This window comes from Brachyhypopomus gauderio, chromosome 19, assembly GCF_052324685.1.
Source record: "Brachyhypopomus gauderio isolate BG-103 chromosome 19, BGAUD_0.2, whole genome shotgun sequence".
Classification (NCBI taxonomy): domain Eukaryota; kingdom Metazoa; phylum Chordata; class Actinopteri; order Gymnotiformes; family Hypopomidae; genus Brachyhypopomus; species Brachyhypopomus gauderio.
The window spans coordinates 5,188,022-5,206,980 of record NC_135229.1 but is presented as its reverse complement, the minus strand read 5'-3'; the positions used below and the strand labels follow the sequence as shown (position 1 = coordinate 5,206,980).

Below are 18,959 nucleotides of genomic sequence, written 5' to 3'. Positions count from 1 at the left end.
GTTTACATGTTCTGTACCTAATGGCAAAGTATATGTAGTAAAACAAAACAATACATCTTTACCAAAAGCCAGACAAGATTTGCCAGATTTTGGTTTGGAAAAATACTTCTGGCTTTTCAAACGTTTACGATGCACCTTTATGCTTCTGTGAAGTGGCACGCCTTAACACAAAGGCATAAAGACGCAAATAGTGAATTACTGAATTATAGTTCCAGCAGTGTGTGTGTGTGTGTGTGTGTGTGTGTGTGTGTGTGTGTGTGTGTGTGTGTGTGTGTGTGTGTGTGTGTGTGTGTGTGTGTGAGAGAGAGCACAAGCACAAAAAGGAACAAGGTGAAGAATTCGTTTTGGGGTAAATGTAAAAGTTAACACAAAGATAATCTACACAATAGGACGAAAAAAGTTATTGTTCTAGAACAAGAACCATTAATTAGATGTTATAATGTGCCTTTCCTTTGAAACAAATAACAAATTACTGAACAGATTTTTAGTATTAGACAAACGTTGGTTGAAGCACCTGCTTTTTTGCATCGGGTTACTAGACTAACACGCAGAGCTCTAAGATCATTAGGATCGCGCGAGGACGTGTTGCACGCGCTGTTTTGTCATTGGTCACAGGTCACGACGGAAGTTTTTAAATGCGGTGCCGTACCTGTCTCATCCGGAGACGCACCTGGCGCCAATATTAAACCCACTGTCCTCGTCCGAGCACAAAACATAAAGAAACACAAAGACAAAAAATGACAAGAACGTACAGTTTTCTTCAAATATTTTAGGAAGACGGGACAATTGAAATCGGAAGGTAAGTCAAGCCTATTGTACATACATTTCTGCCGGTAGTTATTTAATAAATTTCCAAATAAGTATCCTTTAGGGCGCTCACGACGAAGTTGTTTTATTTTAAAGATGTTATTTAGAGGATATTTATCCCTGTTCTTCGAGTGTTTAATATCTCTGTCTGTCCCCGAGAACAACATTCGCAAGCTGTTGATGTATGTCGATGCAAGAAATTAGCCAAGAAGGACGGTCACTTCTAGTCTTTTGCCCATTTCGTACCTCAACAAATCCAAAAGCAAAAGCGGTCCTCGCCACAGAAATGAGCCCCAAACACGCTTTACCGGCGCCGTGCCTTATTAAGAGAAACGAGACTCGGTTGGCTTCGTTCCTCCAGAATTCTCTGTGATTCGGGACCCAAATGCTCGTGCACGCGCACAGCCGCGTAATTCCATCACAATTAATTAAATCCCCAAACATAGTCGCAGGAATCTGAACGTTTGTTCATGCGGAAATGAATGAACATGCCGGTCTCAGCAATGGTGTCAGTGCAGTCATCCCCATAAACTGATCTATTTGGCCTTTGTTTTTTTCGTGTAACTGTTTTTCTTTCAATTGAAAGCTTTCTATCTGAAACCGTGTCTGTAAGTCAAGGTAGCTTGAAGCGTGAATCATTTTTAACACACTGATTCCCCAGTACTGGTCCTAGGGGATCCCATATTTATTTCGTTTTTGTGTGTTTTTCAAATTATGTGCACTGTTTTAGCTGTGTCCGTTATCAAGCCTTACGTGATCTAAATTCTTCTAGAATAGATCATTCTTTTTGATTCCTCTAGATGAGAATAGAACGTCAGACAACAGCCAGAGAAGTCCTGAAGATTTGTGATTTATTTAGTTATTTATTTATTTGTCACCTGAATGCCATTTTAACCGAAGTACTGCACTTTATGCACCTAGACAGGCTTTCGTTCGAGCACTGTCACCAGTTGTATTTTAAACAGTGAAGTTGTCGGTTTGACATTTAAGTAGCCTAAACTTGCAAAGTCTAATTAAGCATGGTGACAAAATAGACTTGTGTAGAAATATGTACGCAGTAATATAATTGCTTGTGTGTTCCCCACCCAGTAGCACGTTGTTCAACATTACGAGGGTCTCCTGTATCACTGTCTAGGTGTCTGTCTGTATCCGTCTCTCTGCCCTCTTGCCTGCCTATTTGTGTGCGTCTTCCTGCTAGTGTGTGTTTGTATTTTTGACTGTCTGTAGGTGTGTGAGCTGTAAGGCCAGTGTGTCGGGACTTCTTGGGGTCATAGTGCACCTTGTACATATACGGCCTTTACCCACGTCTATTGACCTGTGCTTCCGCAATTCAGCAGTGATCTGAGTCTGCCCACAGATCACGGAGGGCTGGACACTGTTGGCTGCTGGAGTATTCTCAACATGGCAGTGACGGTCACATGTGGTGCCGCCCAGCTTGACTTTAAGCTGTACGGGGCACACGACCCACAACAATGCCACTGCCGTGTTGGTGTTAATGCTGTGTTGAGAAGATCCCACCACCTGTTTGGTGTCTGTGGTAAGAAAGCGATGAGAAATTAACATGGTGGAGAGTGACGGATGAACCATGTATGTGAACAGATGGGCACAGAACGTAGGGAGCAGTGTCCCACTTACCCATCATGTCCTTCCCCTGCGCCCTAAACCCTAATCCCTACATCCTCCTTATCTGGGCTGCCCTGACTGGCAACCTCTGCTGTTTAGGGACACTTCTGAATCAGTTTTCCTTGCATTACATGGTGATGTGCACAAGCACATTTTATCAGATACATTTTTTTTGACTCTGTAATATGGTTTCCTTCAGTTTTAACAAATGAATCTTGCATAGTGCAGCTTTAATCCAAAGTGAATCTATATATATAATTTTATTTGTTTATTTTTTCTTCTGAGATTCGGCGTTTGTTGGTATTCATGGTTTTCAATGCAGTATTTGATGATCATGATCAGGGCTATGACCTCGTTGTCTGCAGAGTTTCCCTTGACAATGTTTCAGCAGTGACTATAGCCAACGGGCAGCATATGGTACTGCTCTCGTTTGATCCACTTCCTCATCTCATGTTGGCTTTAAAGGTGGCATGTTTGTGGCATGCCACTTGGAACCGTGCATGAAGGCATGGTGCTACCATCATCACGGTCAAAGGATCAGCTCCCCAGGGCTGCATGCACCGTCATGCTGATAAATATGCAAGCTGCTCTGGATTAGAACGTCTGCCAAAAACCATAAACGTAAAGGATCACTGCAGAGGGGGTTATCATCCTTGATTTAATGGCTTCGTTGATGTGTAGGGCCGACCACCAGAGGGCGCTGCTGAGAGGCTTCCTTTTTCTTCACGTTGATGGAATGTGCCCTGAATACTAGAATCCTCACAGGCTGAAAGGGGGGAAAATGTTTATTTTTTTATTTTTATTTTATCAGCATGGCGTCAGTAGAGTAGTTGGCTTAGCTTATGCAGGATTTGAAAATCATTTGGTTGCGTCATGACCTATGACCTCCGTGTTCCCTTAGCAGTGTTTCTGCAGTGACATGGGTGGTCTATGCTTTACTTTGCATGTTGGTTGGACACCAGTGAGAGTGTGTGTGTGTGTGTGTGTGTGTGTGTGTGTGTGTGTGTGTGTGTGTGTGTGTGTGTGTGTGTGTGTGTGTGTGTGTGCTGCAAAGTCTGCATCATGGACCTTTCAGGAACAGTAATTGTGTTCTTATACAGATCTCAGGCAGTCCGTGTCCTAATTTTCTGTGTATTGTCTCCCTGTTTGGGTGAGGGTTCATGTATGACCCATTTGGGCTCGAGGTTCGCACCCTGCCTCTCCATTTGTGACTGAGTTATATGTAATGCCTCCCAGTTGGGTGTTGGGTTTCGTCTGTCGTGTGCCAGTGCCTACCAGTCCTCCCCTGTTTGTTCTGCCAGTGGACTTATTTATGACCCAGTGTTTGTCATGTCGTCCTCGTCGGTATAAGGCGGATTACAGAATACGAGACGATCTTGTGGAACGGCGTGCGTTTCAATCTTGTTTAGAGAATATTTGAGGGATCGCAAGTGAAAGATTGTTAGACTGATGCAACTTCACGCCGTGTCCTGAGTCATGCTTCTTTTCTATGTTTAGCGAGGGGAAAATCCCGTCGGAGCGTGTGCACGTGGGCACGCGTGTGCTTGAGCATCGTAAACGGGACTGTGGTGGGGTGCTCGTGTGCCCGCCAGAGATCCATGACTGACTATATATACACGCTTCAGAGAGCCAGGGTCACATTTACCATGGCTTCTGGTCTGTAGGGCTGGACTGGTGGTGTACTGCATTTTTTTCCAAGCTTTCTTTTATTTAGTGAGTGGGATTGTGTAGGCTAGGACATGTGCTCCTATTTCGCTTGTATGAGCAAGTGTGAGGGCATCTGATTTATTGTCTTCTGTGTGTGTCTCTCTCTCGCTGTCTCTCTCTCTCTCTCTGTCTCTATTTATGGCAGATTCCCCTTTTCGCTGGTCTCCTCTCCCAGGCCCATACATGGAGCCTGCTGGATGAGGTTACCTCTCCCGCGTTTGTGCAAGGGGGGGTGTGTGTGGCTAGCTTGTCCCGTCCTGCCGGCGCCCCCCCCCCCCCCCTCTTTCCCCCAGCAGTAGTTTGATGTATCATCCTGGAGCTTCACGTTGCTGTTAGCTAAGAGGGGAGATTCACAAAATTCCCACCTGTGACTTTTCCCAGCAGGAACTCTCCTTCTGAAAACAGAGAATCTGGAAGAACCCCCTGGAATATTCTTATTTACAGACTTCTAGATTATTATTTTTTAACTGTAAAAAATCGTAATTTTCTGTCAATTTGTTTGATTACGTTTATTTATTTTTTTCTTCCTGCCTGTCCTTTCCCCTGACTCCCCTACCTATCCCCTCACTCCCCTCGTCCTACAGCCTTTTGTGTGGGGTTGTTTCCTCGTTTTGTGTGTTTGGATGTACCTGCAACGCTCTGCTTTGCTGATGGAGGTCTGAGGGGAGGCCGTCCTCCTCCCATAAACTCACTTCTTCTGATTCTCTAAGGAATACCACCTTCTTCAAAGGATATCTGTAGAGATCTGGATTACAGCTGTAACAGCTGGTGTTAACACCGTCTTCTCTGGGGAAAGTTTGTGAAACGGTGAGTGTTTATCTCTCTCTCTCTCATCCTTTTTCTCTTTCTCTCTCTCGCTCTCTCTCTGGTTGAGCAGAATAGGTTGAACCTTGTGTAGGACTGTATTGTTTGCATCTCCAGTCCATGTTGATCCTCCAGAATTGGCCAGTTCAACAGTGGTGGCTGTGAACTCCTGTAGCATCAGGGTCTGTTTTCCACCAATGCTCTTGTACTCGAGTCATTTACAACTTTTGTTAGATACAGAGGCGTTCTGGGTACATTTTTGCTGCCTTTATGAAGCAGGCTTTATTGCTCAAGATCTGGTTTGTTAAAACACCTGGATGGATGTGTGTTTTAGGCAATCTACCAGTTTGAGTTTCTGCTGAAACTGGCTGTTGAGGTAGTTGGATGTGGTCCAGATATCGACACGTCCAGACCACATGCTGTTGAGTTTTTTCAGTTTACATTTTTAAAGAAAAAGAATCAAACGGTACAATGAATCTGTTGTGCGGGTGTGAGTGGTGAACATGAACTGGATCTCATGGAGAGTACTTGCATCACTCGTATGTGTATAAGGGGCTGACATCACCACTCGGGTGTGTTTGTTGGGTGTTTATTCCACTGGCGTGTTTATCAGCGATGCGCAGGTTAGGACTCTCTGTTCCTCCAGAACCCCTGATCTTCCCGGGAACCGGTTGCGACGGGTGACTGTGTAACCCGAGCGAGCTGGTGACCACCGTCGCCCCCTGTAGGCAGGACTGTGCCTGGCACCCTCAGTCTGTTTACATTTGTGATGCATGGGGGGATGGGGGGGGGGGGGGGGGTGGGGGGTGACATGGCGTGGTCTGTAGACCACTAAATGCTCCGACCTCGTCGGACTTTGATATAGACTTGCTACCTGGGAAGCCAAACATTCTGGAAGTCTCTGAAATGTCACATAGAGGAATGAGATGAGAAATTTCTTATCCTTGGTAACCAGTTGCCGATAAGCTGTTGGCAAGTATATAATCGTGAAGACACGTGTTTTTAGACATGCCAGTTCTATTAATAGGATACTCCATCCAGAGGCGGTCTTTGCATAGAGGCGTGGCTAGGCAACTGCCTTGGGCCCCTCCCACTGCAGCCCACTGTAGGGGCCCCCTGATTAGTTGACTTATTTCTCGCATATTAATGTTGATGGGCCCCCTAGCTAATTTCCCCTTGAGCCCCCAAATTGCCAAGTCCGCCACTGACTCCATCAATAAATGTAATGGCAATTTTTGAATTTTTATTTAAGTCAATTAACCTTTACAGTTGATCACTGTTAACACGGTGAATCTTGTTTTCAAATGCAATACCTCAATATCCTTTTAGAAAGCTAGAAAAGCCACGTGCAGGCCACGTGGTCGGATGGAAAGTTGGAGCGGTCATAAAACATGTTTGGTGTTTCATCACATTGGTGGACACCTTCATGTTGGTATTTGTCAGGGTATGTTGGAGGTGTTTTAACTATTGTAGTGTTTGGCTCATAAGAAGCCAGGGGTTCCTGTGCTCCTTGGGTAATGGCGTTTCTAACAGCAGTGACACCAAAAATGGTGCTGACTCCCCATTTTGAAACAACCCACCAAATGGCGCACCTGTCAGTGAGTCGTAAATATCGATACGAGAAATGAAACAAAGGTGTCATAGGAGTGGCGTTGATATGGTCATCTCTTAATGCCTTCATAGTGGAACCTCTTATGGTTTTAGGTGATTTGCTAAATCATTTAACTTGGTTGGTTAGTATTGCTGAAGATTTTTTTCAGCAGACTTCTGTTGAACTCTGACCTCAGTAGCAGACATGAGGCCCTGTATGTGGTGACCTTCTGACCCTGCTGCCTGAAACTACAGCGAGAGGCTATATTGTAAGTGTTCAGTCAGTTCAGTATAGCATCTGAAAAAGGGCTTGAAACTGTGTTTAAAATTTTAAATTGTAGCGTTGATATTCCCCTCCTTCTCTTTTGAAGGACCTGTTTGCTATACAAGATTTTCTGTAAAGCATTTCAGGGTTTTGGTATTATTGATGGGTTAGTTCCACATTTATACAATCACTTCATTTCCCAAGTCCTCTGATGTGCCACTGTGCAATCAAAAATACACAATAAAATTTGTATTGTCAAATCGATATGTGAAGTATATAACTACAGAATAAATGTATTTGTTGGCACATAAAATATAAACCTCTGAATTGAGCCTCAGAATTGAAAAATCATTACAAACCTGAAAATGTGTCTGCCCCCAACTTGGAGACATGTGGCAGACTTCACGTTCATTACCACCGTCTGTAAATTATTATCCAATCAAGATCATTAGGATGGCTATGTGATATTTGTTATTTGATCTAGTTAAGATAGAGGCTCAAATGTACTGTAATGAAATCTAAAAAACCACAACAGAGAAATGTTTACGAAGTAATATATGAATGTAGGAGGGTGATGTGACATGAGAATAACAGGTTTATTTTAGACATGCTATAAACCACCGAGTCGGGCAAGATGAACTCGTATTCCTGACCCGGAACATTCAGAACAGTCGTATCGAGTACAAGGGCCCGTCTTCTGGCTCTGAACTTGACTTCTGCCTTTTGATGAAATATCTGTTGGTCAACTGCAAACCGCTTCGGTTGTTGGTAACTCGCAGCGTGTGTGTGGTGGGGGGTGTCTTCACGTGGGGAGCTGTGGGGTGGGTGAGCACTAGGACCTTGAGACTGCAGCTGTTGTACTTGCCTGCTCTGTCCAAGCAAAGAGTCCTTGATGCCTTCCAGAACTTTCCAGAGAGATGCTGTCCATTTCATCCATGCATCCAAATTCGTGTGTGTGTGTGTGTGTGTGTGTGTGTGTGTGTGTGTGTGTGTGTGTGTGTGTGTGTGTGTGTGTGTGTGTGTGTGTGTGTGTGTGTGTGTGTGTGTGTGTGTGTGTGTGTGTGTGTGTGTGTGTGTGTGTGTGTGTGTGTGTGTGTGTGTGTGTGTGTGTGTGTGTGTGTGTGTGTGTGTGTGTGTGTGTGTGTGAGTGAGTGAGTGAGTGATGTAGACTAATATAGTTAAACTTTTTGATAAACAAAAATCATTCAACTCTCCAGCAGTGTTCTGTGCTGTTGGCTGTGTAGCTTGACTGCAGTTTAATGTACCAACAGTGCTCTGATATTAATGTTAACCACCTCCTTGTTTTTTAAGCTTGTAGATTTTAAATCCTGGCCTACAGTCATTAGTAAGGGATTCTAGCTCCGTTTTTACTCTAAAACACTTCATGTATTTGTGCTTCAGTCCAGCACTACGACCACACCATCATATACTGCACCAGCACACCTGTTTGAGTCCCCAGCTGGTCAGTTATAGGTTGTGTGTGTTGCTAACCTGTATTGTGGGTCAGGGCCCACTGTTTCATCTGAGTTGTTGGCTCAGGCCCGTGGCGGCCCTGTTGTTTGAGAAGCCGCCTGCCGTTGCCGTGGCACTGCTTGAGGGGCATATAAGAACACGGGGGGAAAGGGAGTCTGAGGTTGTGTCTCCTGGAAGCATCAGAGATGCTGACTGAGACCAGGACTCACTACTGAATAAACACAGGCTCTCTCAGAAGCAGTGCTGTTGGGCAGATTGCAAACGCCGTGGCTGTTGTCTAGCAAACAGTCTTCCTCTTCGATTGGCGATTTTATCGATTTCTAGACCATTTTACAATAATATATGAAGGGTTTGAAGAAGCCTTGGGTGTGTACTTTTTTTTAAATGGTTTATTTATAGATCTAGGATGAGTAGGCCTACCTTGTTGTCTACATCAGTTTTATTACTAAGGGAAAAATGAGCTTAAACCAGAACCAGCAGCCAAGGCGGGACACTCTACACCAGCACTCATACCGCCACGCTCTCTCTTCAAATGCCACCTCGTTTTTGAAGCTTATTGCCCTCCACGCAGGTTCGGTTGTCCGCGCCGGTCTAAACGCGGCGCTAACCTTCTCACTCCTGCACGCGAGTCTGGCGGGAACGGTCCTGCCGGAGTGCGGCTCGCGCAGGCGCCAGAGTGGAACGGTCCCGTGCGCATGGTCCGGGCCTCCGTCTGTGCCCTAATAAAGGCAGCGATGCTTCCCCAGCGCACAACTCTCCTCCGTGTTCGGGAGCAGTAGGAATTTAGCCACAGCCCCGCACAATTACCAGACGGGGTTCAGGAATTCCATTGGTGAGAGTCGGGGGATGGGGGGGGGGGGGGGGTGTTTGGTCTATTCTGACTCCTTGATCCGAGTGTTTCAGGAGGAGATGCTGTGGGAGCTGAGCTTGTGGTGGTAAAGAACGTGACACGTGGGTCCTGTGCTTGCCGGACACCCCCTGGGACCGGTCAGCCAGGCCTGCTGTTGGTCATGGGTCGCTGGGAAAACGGTCTCTCGGCGCCTGAGAGCCAGGGGAGTACACCCTGCCTTTCAGCAATAGAGACCCAGACGACCACAGTCCGGGGGGGCTTAGATGGGTTTTTCTGCTTTTTAAAATGAGTGCATTGCAATCGGTGATATGCAGTGATCCCATATAGTTGCTTATGAACTGTTAATTCCTAGTGAATGTAGTATTGCTCCAAGCACCTTGTGTAAGTGTAGGCACTGTAAATTCATGGCTAGTTTAATGTGCCTTTATTGCTTTTGTGTCAACTTGGTGCGAGTCGGTGTCTCACAGTATTTATCCATTTTTTTCCCTATTTGTTAATCCCTGCCTTGTTATCTCTGTCATTATTATGTTTACTGAGTGTAAGATGAGACTGGTTGACTCTGGTCAAAATCTAAATGTGTTGCATAATCAACCTCTGATGTGTGGTGATGGGATTTGCACTGTATTATTTCCGTTAGGAGAAATTAGAAGACATTAGCGGTATGAGGTCACATGTTGATCTCTTGGTGTGTCCGTATTCATAGTGGCTATTGCAGAATACCTCCGTGACATAGTAATGCCACAGGCATTAACAGAGAAATGTGAAATCGCCAGGCGTGTGCGTGTGTGTGCGTGTGTGTGTGTGTGCGTGTGTGTGCGTGTGTGTGCGTGCGTGTGTGTGCGTGTGTGCGTGCGTGCGTGTGTGCGTGCGTGTGTGCGTGCGTGCGTGCGTGCGTGCGCGTGTGCGTGCGCGTGCGCGTGTGCGTGCGCGTGTGCGTGCGTGTGCGTGCGTGCGTGCGTGCGTGCGTGCGTGCGTGCGTGCGTGCGTGCGTGCGTGCGTGCGTGCGTGCGTGTGTGCGTGCGTGTGTGTGCGTGTGTGTGTGTGTGTGTGTGTGTGTGTGTGTGAGCATGTCAGTTTATGTCGTGTCTTATATTCCAGAATGCAGGCTGTTCTTCGTGTTGTCTTTGGCACTCCACTGTCCAAACGGAGAAATTTCCCACAATGCTTTGATGTGGCCCACTGGTTTTCAGTGTCTGGATTAAACGCTTTTGTTGCCTGGAAACCACAAAGTGCATTTCCCATGTATGATGGATACATGCATCTGTTTGGAATTATACTAAAGAGTTTTTAGATTCATGGCCCGCATGCACAGAGGAATCTGAGCTGTAGACACTGTGCAGGCCTCATGCAGACTATGTACTGCAGTGCTGGAACAATGGTACATAATTTAAGAAGATAATGTTCAAAATATATTGATACCTTAAGGATATTCACTAATACTGCAGAAGGGCCTAAACTGTGCATGGTTCGGGACAGACGTGCTAAGATTTCATGGTGCTGCACAGAAATGGTTTCACCCTGTTAATGTGTCAATACGGTACAAACTATTTACATGTTTAAAATGTCTAAGCGCATATAATGGTGTGTGTAGTCTTTTGTTTAGGTCCATAGTTTGGCCTTGCATTAATTGTTTGCTGTATCAAGTGTTTCCGCATGTCTATTCACACATTATTTTTGTACAAGGCATCATTTGTACCTGATTACACTGAACTGTTTGGCGATTATCCATAACCCTTATTGTTTGGGTCCTAATTTGCCAGCATTACACATTTAAAAGTAGTTTACTGTAAGCTGTAGACTCTAATGGTACTGAAAATTGTAGTTTACTCTTTGAAAGTGCAGCGGTAGTCGCTAAATTGACTTTTTATTGTAACTGAATTATTCTTATTGTTGCTTCTGCTTGTTCTTACTGAGATAACTATCAGTTTTAATGTTCTCGAACTGCTTCTTAAATACTGCCATTACACCAAGCTCCCTGCAGGGGTCTATCCAACCTGTCTGAATTGCAGCAGTGTTCTTGCTGCTCAACTCTCCTCTTCCGTCAGCATTCGTCTTGAGAAATATTTCACATAAGGCTGGGGGAATGCATGCCTTGGAATACCTAGATACAGCTCACCCCACTTCACTGCATAGGCAGGCTAAAGAAATATTGAGATGCCGCACTTAACTGCCTAGTAGTTCCTCTATCTCAGGATCCAGGTTATTGTAATACCACGGTGCTTTGAGTGGGGTCATCGGAGGGGTTTCATGAGGCTCAGACGTGACCGCAGTTAACCTTGATTTAAAAACGGGTGCACGCATGAAAAGGTCATGTAGGCTATGAAGTTCGTTTATTTATGTCTTATGACTGGAGTGCGCGTGAAACTAATAGTGTTTAAAGTTGTGCTCATAAGGGGTGGAAAAGCGAAGGATACAAGCAGCAGAAAAGGGAAAAAAGTTGAAAAGGGTGAAAGGAGATGCAGCAGACTACCGAGAGAGAGGGAGGGAGAGTAGATGGAGAGTACTGGAGCCCAACACTAGGGTAAACAAGTTCACCACGCCCACTCGCTGGCCTCTCAACCAATTGTAGCACACGTGACCTTATTAAGGGCGTCTGCAAAGGCTGAGGGGCGGGGCGATAGTGCACTTGGTTGTGGGCGTGCGTTGTGCATGTGTGGCGTGCATGGGGTTATTGTATGTAAACATGGGTTTATTGTATGCATGTTTTTTATATGCTGGAAAACTTTCCTCAAAATAAAAATAAAACTATAACCATAAAGACGTATTAAATGTTCAGTAATTTGTGTGATGCTGCAAGAAAGTTTTAGTAATTTCTTACTGTTATGGTTGACGTCGCACCATCATTACCAACCCTGTTTCCAGATGATAAACATGTTTCTGAAGTTAGAAAATGATTTGACTTTGTTCAACGGGTTCAAATTAATTGAGCTTGACTAATATCCTGCGGTGTTTGTGTATTCGATTAGGAAAGACGTAATTCCATACATATTATTTTCAGCTTCGTCTGTTATTTCATTGGAAGTTATTGCCGTTTGATAATTAAGTTAGATATTAATTGTCAAACGACAATAACTTCAAATGAAAGAACAGACGAAACGGTTCATGTTTTGGTTTACATGTTTTTCATAGTTTTTTTATTATAAATAAACGTAATTCTCCCTTCACAGTTTGCTTTCTGAGGGGGGGATAAAAACTGCACAGAGGTGTTTTTTGTGTTCCACACACTGGTACGCCCTCTGGTGGAGTCCTTAAATAGTTTTTTATGCATGAATATTTCGTGGTGTATTTCATAAGGGTTGTAGAACACGAGGAACCTGGGGGTGCGCGCAGTTGTCTTGGGTCTTTATAGCGGTGAGGGACCATGTCATGACTTCAAGAGCCAGTTCTCACTAATCCCACTCATGTTAACACAATCTCTCTGTTGCTGCGGTTTAAACCTTTTTTTCCTCCATAAATACTTTTCATGACCATCGTGTGTCAAACCCACAGTTTGCAGCGCTGAATAACTAACACATTTGAAGTTTGAACATTGCGCTTATGGATCTGTTTCATGTGCACGTCCGTGCAGCCACGTCGTAAGTCTGGGAATCCACTGTGCTCTCAAAATCCACTTTTATCATCCAGGCTAATTTCTGCCTGTAATCAGATTACCCGCCTGGGAATTTAACGCCTCTCTCTCTCGCGCGCGCTCTCTCTCTCTCTCTCTCTCTCTCCTCTCTCTCTCTCTCTCTCTCTCTCTCTCTCTCTCTCTCTCTCTCTCTCTCTCTCTCTCTCTCTCTCTCTCTCTCTCTGCGCGCGCGCGCTCGCGCTCTCTGCCTCCCCCATCCCAAGTATGTAATTGGTCCAACCCTGCAGGACTGCGCGTGGGTCCACATATTCATCACGTTGAGTTCGTAGTACGTAACTGACTGTGTGTGTCTCTCTCTCTCTCTCTCTCTCTCGCTCTCCATCTGTTTTTTTTTCTTTCTTAATTTTTCTTGGACTTTGTCCACGGCGACATGTTGCGGAACCAGTGGATCGCCGACTACCTGAGCCACGTTACTCACGTTGGCCACGGTAAGATCCCATCCGTTTTGCCTGGTTACCGTCACCGAGCCGCAAGATTGACAGCTCTGTTGTAGGATTGCTGTGTCGATAGAGCCAGGACGGTTACCGGGTGGAAAGAAGTGATTGATTGAGCCATGACTTAAGCTTAGTCTGATTTAATTTGAACCTGCTCAGTCAGTCTGAGATGGATGTCCTGTGTATCATACCTCAACACTGTTGCACACAAAATGAAGCAGTTCAGTATTTAACTAATATTTAAAAACAACATTAATGCTTAATAAATGCTCAATAAATACTTGATAAGTGGGACAAAGTATGGATGTAAATTTTTTGTGGAAATGTTTATGCAGTGTTATGCAAAGTAATCAATTTAGTTTTCCTTCGTCATTTGTTCCATATGAAAACTGTGGTCTTGACACCAGTTTACACTTTCTTTTCAGGAATCTGTGCTCTTGCATCCCTAAAGAACATCTCACACCCCTCATCACAAGTCACTTATCTAATACTGTAATTACTTAACACCTCAGCTTGTGTTAACGCCATGTCAGCATGACGAAGGAAGTGGCGACTACTACAACAATGATCCGTTCTCCCAGGAGAACCGCCTGTCGTCTCCCGTTCTCAGCTCCCTCTGCGGAGACCCACATGTACTTAAGAAGAAAGGAGAGCTATTTTTCACCTTGTCCTCCCCTCCCTGTATTTTTAGAAAATCCCTCATTCTGGCCCTCTCTAGCTTGTCTTGTTTGTGGCAGTCAGCACCTTTTAAGCTGCTCATTGGCACTGGTGCGGCCAGCGAACCTTCTTGAGCTGCGTCAGCCCGATTGCTTCCTTGGGTCATGCTGAGAGCTTTCCTCGGGCACTCCGCCATTAGGACAGCAACTTCAGCATTCAGCATCCGTGCAGGAACCGTCCGACTGGCCCTCTGCATTCACATGGATCCACTAGGATCTCGTCGAGTTCTGTTCAGTTGGTCTTGTTTTAACTCTTGAGACAAGCGAGGAAAATTAAGGCAAACTATGTGATGGGATTTGTAGAACTTCTTTTATGAGGTGTGGATCTTTTCATAATTAAGGGCATCAGGTGTTTAAGAACGTTTGAGAGAGTGATTTAGGGCATCGGGGAAGTTAGAAAGTGTTGCTGCCTACAGATATCCACACTATGGTGAGACCCCCCCCCCCCCCCCCCCCCCCCCCCCCCCCTAGAGACCCCCATCATGTTAATCTCCAGTCTTCAGTCCAGGCATGGTGTGCCGTTTTGGGTTGTGGTTTGTAAATAGTACCCAAGCTTAAAAGTTTTTAAAACAGTAACCCAAGCTGTTGTCTATATTAGGTGAGACCCTTGATTGCTTGAAACTGTCAGGATTCAGGAGCGGCACTGGATGTTCAGAGTTCTCTTTTAATTCTGGCATTTTTAGTTTGACCACCAGCCAGAGGCGGCCAGTATAATGCCCGCTTTTGTATAATCCCGACCTTAGGTGATCACCACGTGTTTGTTTACACTTCACCATCTCTCCGTAACCTCAGAGGAGTGCTTCGTGTTTACTCCGTGTATGTCTGAGCATATATAAAGCCCTAGGAAACACTACAACATTTGGGTTAAATGAACTTGTGTTAATAGAAGCCTCTCTGTACCGAGCTGACGTCAGAAGAGTTTGGATGGGGAAAAAATGCTCCAAGCATAAGAATGAATCTAGTAAATACACAGTCTGTTGGTCCAGACTACAAGAGATGGGAGTGTTTTGGGTTCACTTGGTGTTCCTCTCCATCCACAGGGCTTGGAGGAAATTCATCAGTTAAAGTTTGCAGCCCGACGCTACTGAAAAAGGGAACTATAAGGTGTGTATTTTATTCTGGCGGCCACGCGCACACATTCTTCAAAGTCATTTTATGACATCTGTAGCTAGTGAAGTTCATGCTACTAAAACACTGACTGATATGCCCGGCACATCAACTGGTGCATTAATGTCAAAGAATGCAGACAGCAGCTTATTAGCCAAGTAGGTGTTTGGTAAGTAGAATTGTCAGATGGCTAACATGACTGGGAAATCCACACCATCAGTGAGTTTAAATGTTCAGATGGCTAATATTCATGCTCTCTGTGGCCAAATCTTTCTACTGAGCCTGGCACTTGCAGACAGATGGTCCTAATCTGGATTAAACATTCACACAGTATTATTCCTGCTTTAAAAATGTTTTGATTCTTAATCTCAAAGCCACATGTTCAGTAATTCAATAATTGACTGTAGTGATGTTTCGTACCGTTGGGAGAATGCGGGGGTGAACGTCCTCATTGGCACAGTCGGAACGCACAGAGCAAAGTAGAGCAGAAATATCCTTCAAAAGCACTGAATGGAGGTCGAGTTTTAGCGTGACTCAACCCTCACAAAAGCTTTGTGGTGGTGTGAGAGTATCTGTTGACTAAGTGGACCAGGAGGAAGGATTCTATTTAGAATGCAAACTGAAAAGAACAGTCGGTGATGGAGCCTTTCAATAGCTAGGCACGTTATCTGGGCTAACCTCATGTTATGCTTCAATAAGTGTGTGTGTGTGTGTGTGTGTGTGTGTGTGTGTGTGTGTGTGTGTGTGTGTGTGTTTCCATAGCGCAGGTTTTACCTCTTGGTTTGTAGCTGTGTGTGTGTCTGTGTCTCTTGTGCTGTGCTTGGGTCAGGAATTGTCTAGCATTTTAGCTTTTTGGTTAGTTTGTTTACAGAGAAGGCGGAAGAGACATCTCAACACCTTTCTTCAACATTTTCAGTCTTCAGAGAAAGAATCAAAATGTTCACCTTGTAAGATGCACATTACATAGTCTAAAGATGACCGAGACGTCTGGACAGTCACTTGGTATCTGATCTTAACTAATGCTTTAGCAAACCACTTGCAGCAAGTGTTAATGTGTTCAGATGTGTAGTCTTCACGTTTGTGACCCAAAATCAGACATGCACGTCATTCTTGTCAGTTATTAATTCTCACGTATAACCTATAATCGGACCTGGCTACCAGAAACACCGTCTGCAATGCAGATTGCACATCTTGTTTTTACGAGCGACCGAATGTGGAGGCTCTGTGCCTGTTGCACACGCGAGTGCCCCGTTTAGACTGGGTGTGCACGCTGCCATGGTGCAGGTCTCTCTCGAATGTTGTTGTATTAATAGCTTTGCTGCTTATCTGTTCCTGTGGGCAGGCCAACAGAATATTAAGTCCTCGGCACCCTGTGTTAATTACCTTAAAATGTTGCACAGCGACAAGGGACTGACACAGGACTCCAAAATATCTCTTGACTCAGACAACACCATTGCTTGCAGTCTTAATTCATTCTTAATGCTAATGGCTGTTGGACGTTTAGCTAAAAGCCCTGTTCAAAAGGGTTCTCACAGTACATGTTTTCCCAAGGCCACAATTTTCCAAAAAAAATGTTGTCCCCTGTTGTCCTAATGCAGATTTCCAAAAGATTTTTCCTCTGAAGACAGCACTGTGCTGATCAAGAGTAACACAATCACTGATGCCAAGCTCCTTACAGTAGCACCCAAAGGTGAGTGATCTGCAGGCCGCTAACCTTTTAAAAGATGTTCAGAGTGACTTCAGACGTTCTCACCAAGCTGTTTTTGTAGTTTCAGAGCTAAGGAAACATTTTGAACAATCAATCAATTGTGATCAAACAATGAATAGGTGAGTGTTATCTAACACTTTACTGAGCAGGACTAACACAACAACCTCACAACAAAATTTCAGAATTTCAGAGCACATTCCAACAGCGGTTTACATCAATTTAAACACATTTAAAACCCTATTGCATATAGGAAAGAGAGGATTGCTCGAAGGTTGGAGGGGATAGAGACCGAGATACCGTCCGCTCTGGTGGCCAATGTGCAGCCCGGCCCTGGTCTCCTGACCAATCGGCTTCTGGAGGAGGACACGCCCCGGTACACACGAGCTTCTGACTGCGTTGAACCAGGCAAGCTTTGTTTTTATTCATCGTGTGTCTGTACCAATGTTTGCATGTGTGGTGGTGACACTAAAATAATGCCGGTATTAAGAGTGATCCCGGATCTCTTTTTCCAAAGTCATAAAATGTATTAGTTAAAATATGTATAAAATCTTGTTGTATAATTAGTCTTGATTAATTTCAGCGTCCTATCTATACATGTGTACATGTTCTGTCTACCTTGTTTTGCCACAGTGAGGCGCTACAGTCGGGATGAACCAGAGGCTCCGGAGAGGCAGTCACGGGCACGTGGGCGGCCCCAGACCGAGCCCCTGCCTCAGACCCTGCCCCTGCCCCCTGTCTATCCTGCCCCAGCTGCCCCAGCAGGCTCCGATCCGGCCAGTCTCACCTCCAAAGCTGAACGGATCGCTCGCTACAAAGCCGAACGCCGGCGGCAGTTATCGGAACGTTACGGGATCCTTCTTGACCAGGATGCGGAGGTGGATTACACGCCAAGATACACGCGACCACGGCGAGAGGCCGACCTGATGGACAACCAAGCTCCGCCCCAAAGGGGGCGTGGCATGGAGGAGGAGGAGGGGCATGACCTAATCGCCAACAGGCCGAAATACAGCAGCTCGGGTGTCGGGCAGGTTTCCATGTCGACAGGTCCCACCCCGTCTCCATCCAAGGAGCCTGCGAACGCACTTCCAGTCCAGCAGAGGGAGCTGCAGCGCCCAGAGGCAGAGCGGGAGAGAGAGAGGGCGAAGAACCTGGAGAATTCCCGCCGTCCATCCGACAGGGGCCCCAAGCACCGTCCACAGGAAGCGGCAGTTGCCACAGAAGCGGCACCTGCCCAACCAGTCAAGGGCATCGGCGCGGCGGTGGCCAGCTCCCCGCGTACGGCGCGCCGAGCCTCGCTGCCCTCCGCGCGGTACGGCATCTCCCCAGGAGACCTGTTCATAGAACAGCAGGCGCAGAACATCCTCAACCGACAGGGGTGAGTCTCGGAGCTCCGCCTACTTTTCCCCCGCACGCTTCTTTCCAAATCTCCTCCCAACGATTTAGGAGCGGTTGTCTTTCAATCTATTATAACGGGCTCGTTCAAGAAATGGGGTCTTGCACCTCATTCCAGTTCTTTAATCAGCTGGTTTCAGTCTTCAATCAGCTTAGATGTTGGTGTCACTCTTGGTTGACAGGAATGAAAACCTCTAGCCCTGCTGTGGTAGTGAAAAGTAGTGTAGTGCAAGTAGTGAAAAGTAAGCTTGCGTTATTTTATGAATTATTAATACTATATAAGATTGGGGAGGGGGGGGGTAAAAATCTGAATGTATGCGGACAGAGTAAGAATCTCAGTGTCTTGTGTGTAATGGTCCTGCAATACCACATAGACCCATTTACCACAACTGAGCACAAACGACAATGAATATATTACTAATTATTTAGTATTAATTGCTTGGGTTAGGTGGTAACTAACTATGCTATCAAAGGTTAACATCCAGTAACATATGGATTCAGTAAGGTAAATAAATCCTTTTATTATGAAAGTTGTCCCTTGCAGAGCAGTAAGGTAGTGATAGGGTTAGCATTATGTTTGGAGTTAGCTTCAAGTGCTCACTTTGCAGAGAGGTGGCGTGGGATTTGTCTCGAGTTCCATTTGACCGAGAGTTACTGAATGGTCCTCATACCGCAGCCTAAATGTCATTTCACAGTTTCACCTCAGGGTAAAAAACAATATGATGGTAACCCACAATCACTGGCCTGCCAATAACGGCAATAATGGTGCCACTTTCTCTGTCCTTGAAAAAAGCAAATTGAACTCGAATAGGAAAAAAAACACAGGTGCCTCGTATATAAAGATTTTTACAAGCA

The 18,959-nt window shown here is 45.4% G+C and overlaps 1 protein-coding gene across 9 annotated transcripts in view; it reads left to right on the top strand.

Moving 5' to 3' along the window:
* Window positions 1–676: 676 nt before the first annotated feature.
* The window catches only part of svilb (supervillin b), a 43,123-nt gene continuing 24,840 nt past the window's right edge, over window positions 677–18,959 (top strand). For 7 of the 9 annotated variants that reach the window (XM_076980915.1, XM_076980917.1, XM_076980916.1 and 4 more), the window contains exons 1-6: window positions 4,061–4,944; window positions 14,938–15,001; window positions 16,603–16,694; window positions 16,774–16,831; window positions 16,963–17,117; window positions 17,343–18,087. In XM_076980915.1, the coding sequence (XP_076837030.1) occupies window positions 16,824–16,831; window positions 16,963–17,117; window positions 17,343–18,087 (908 nt within the window). In that variant the 5' untranslated portion in view covers window positions 4,061–4,944; window positions 14,938–15,001; window positions 16,603–16,694; window positions 16,774–16,823. Of the gene's footprint in view, window positions 800–4,060; window positions 4,945–14,937; window positions 15,002–16,602; window positions 16,695–16,773; window positions 16,832–16,962; window positions 17,118–17,342; window positions 18,088–18,959 lie in introns of those variants that run through there. The other 2 variants (XM_076980912.1, XM_076980911.1) reach the window with 2 other exon arrangements.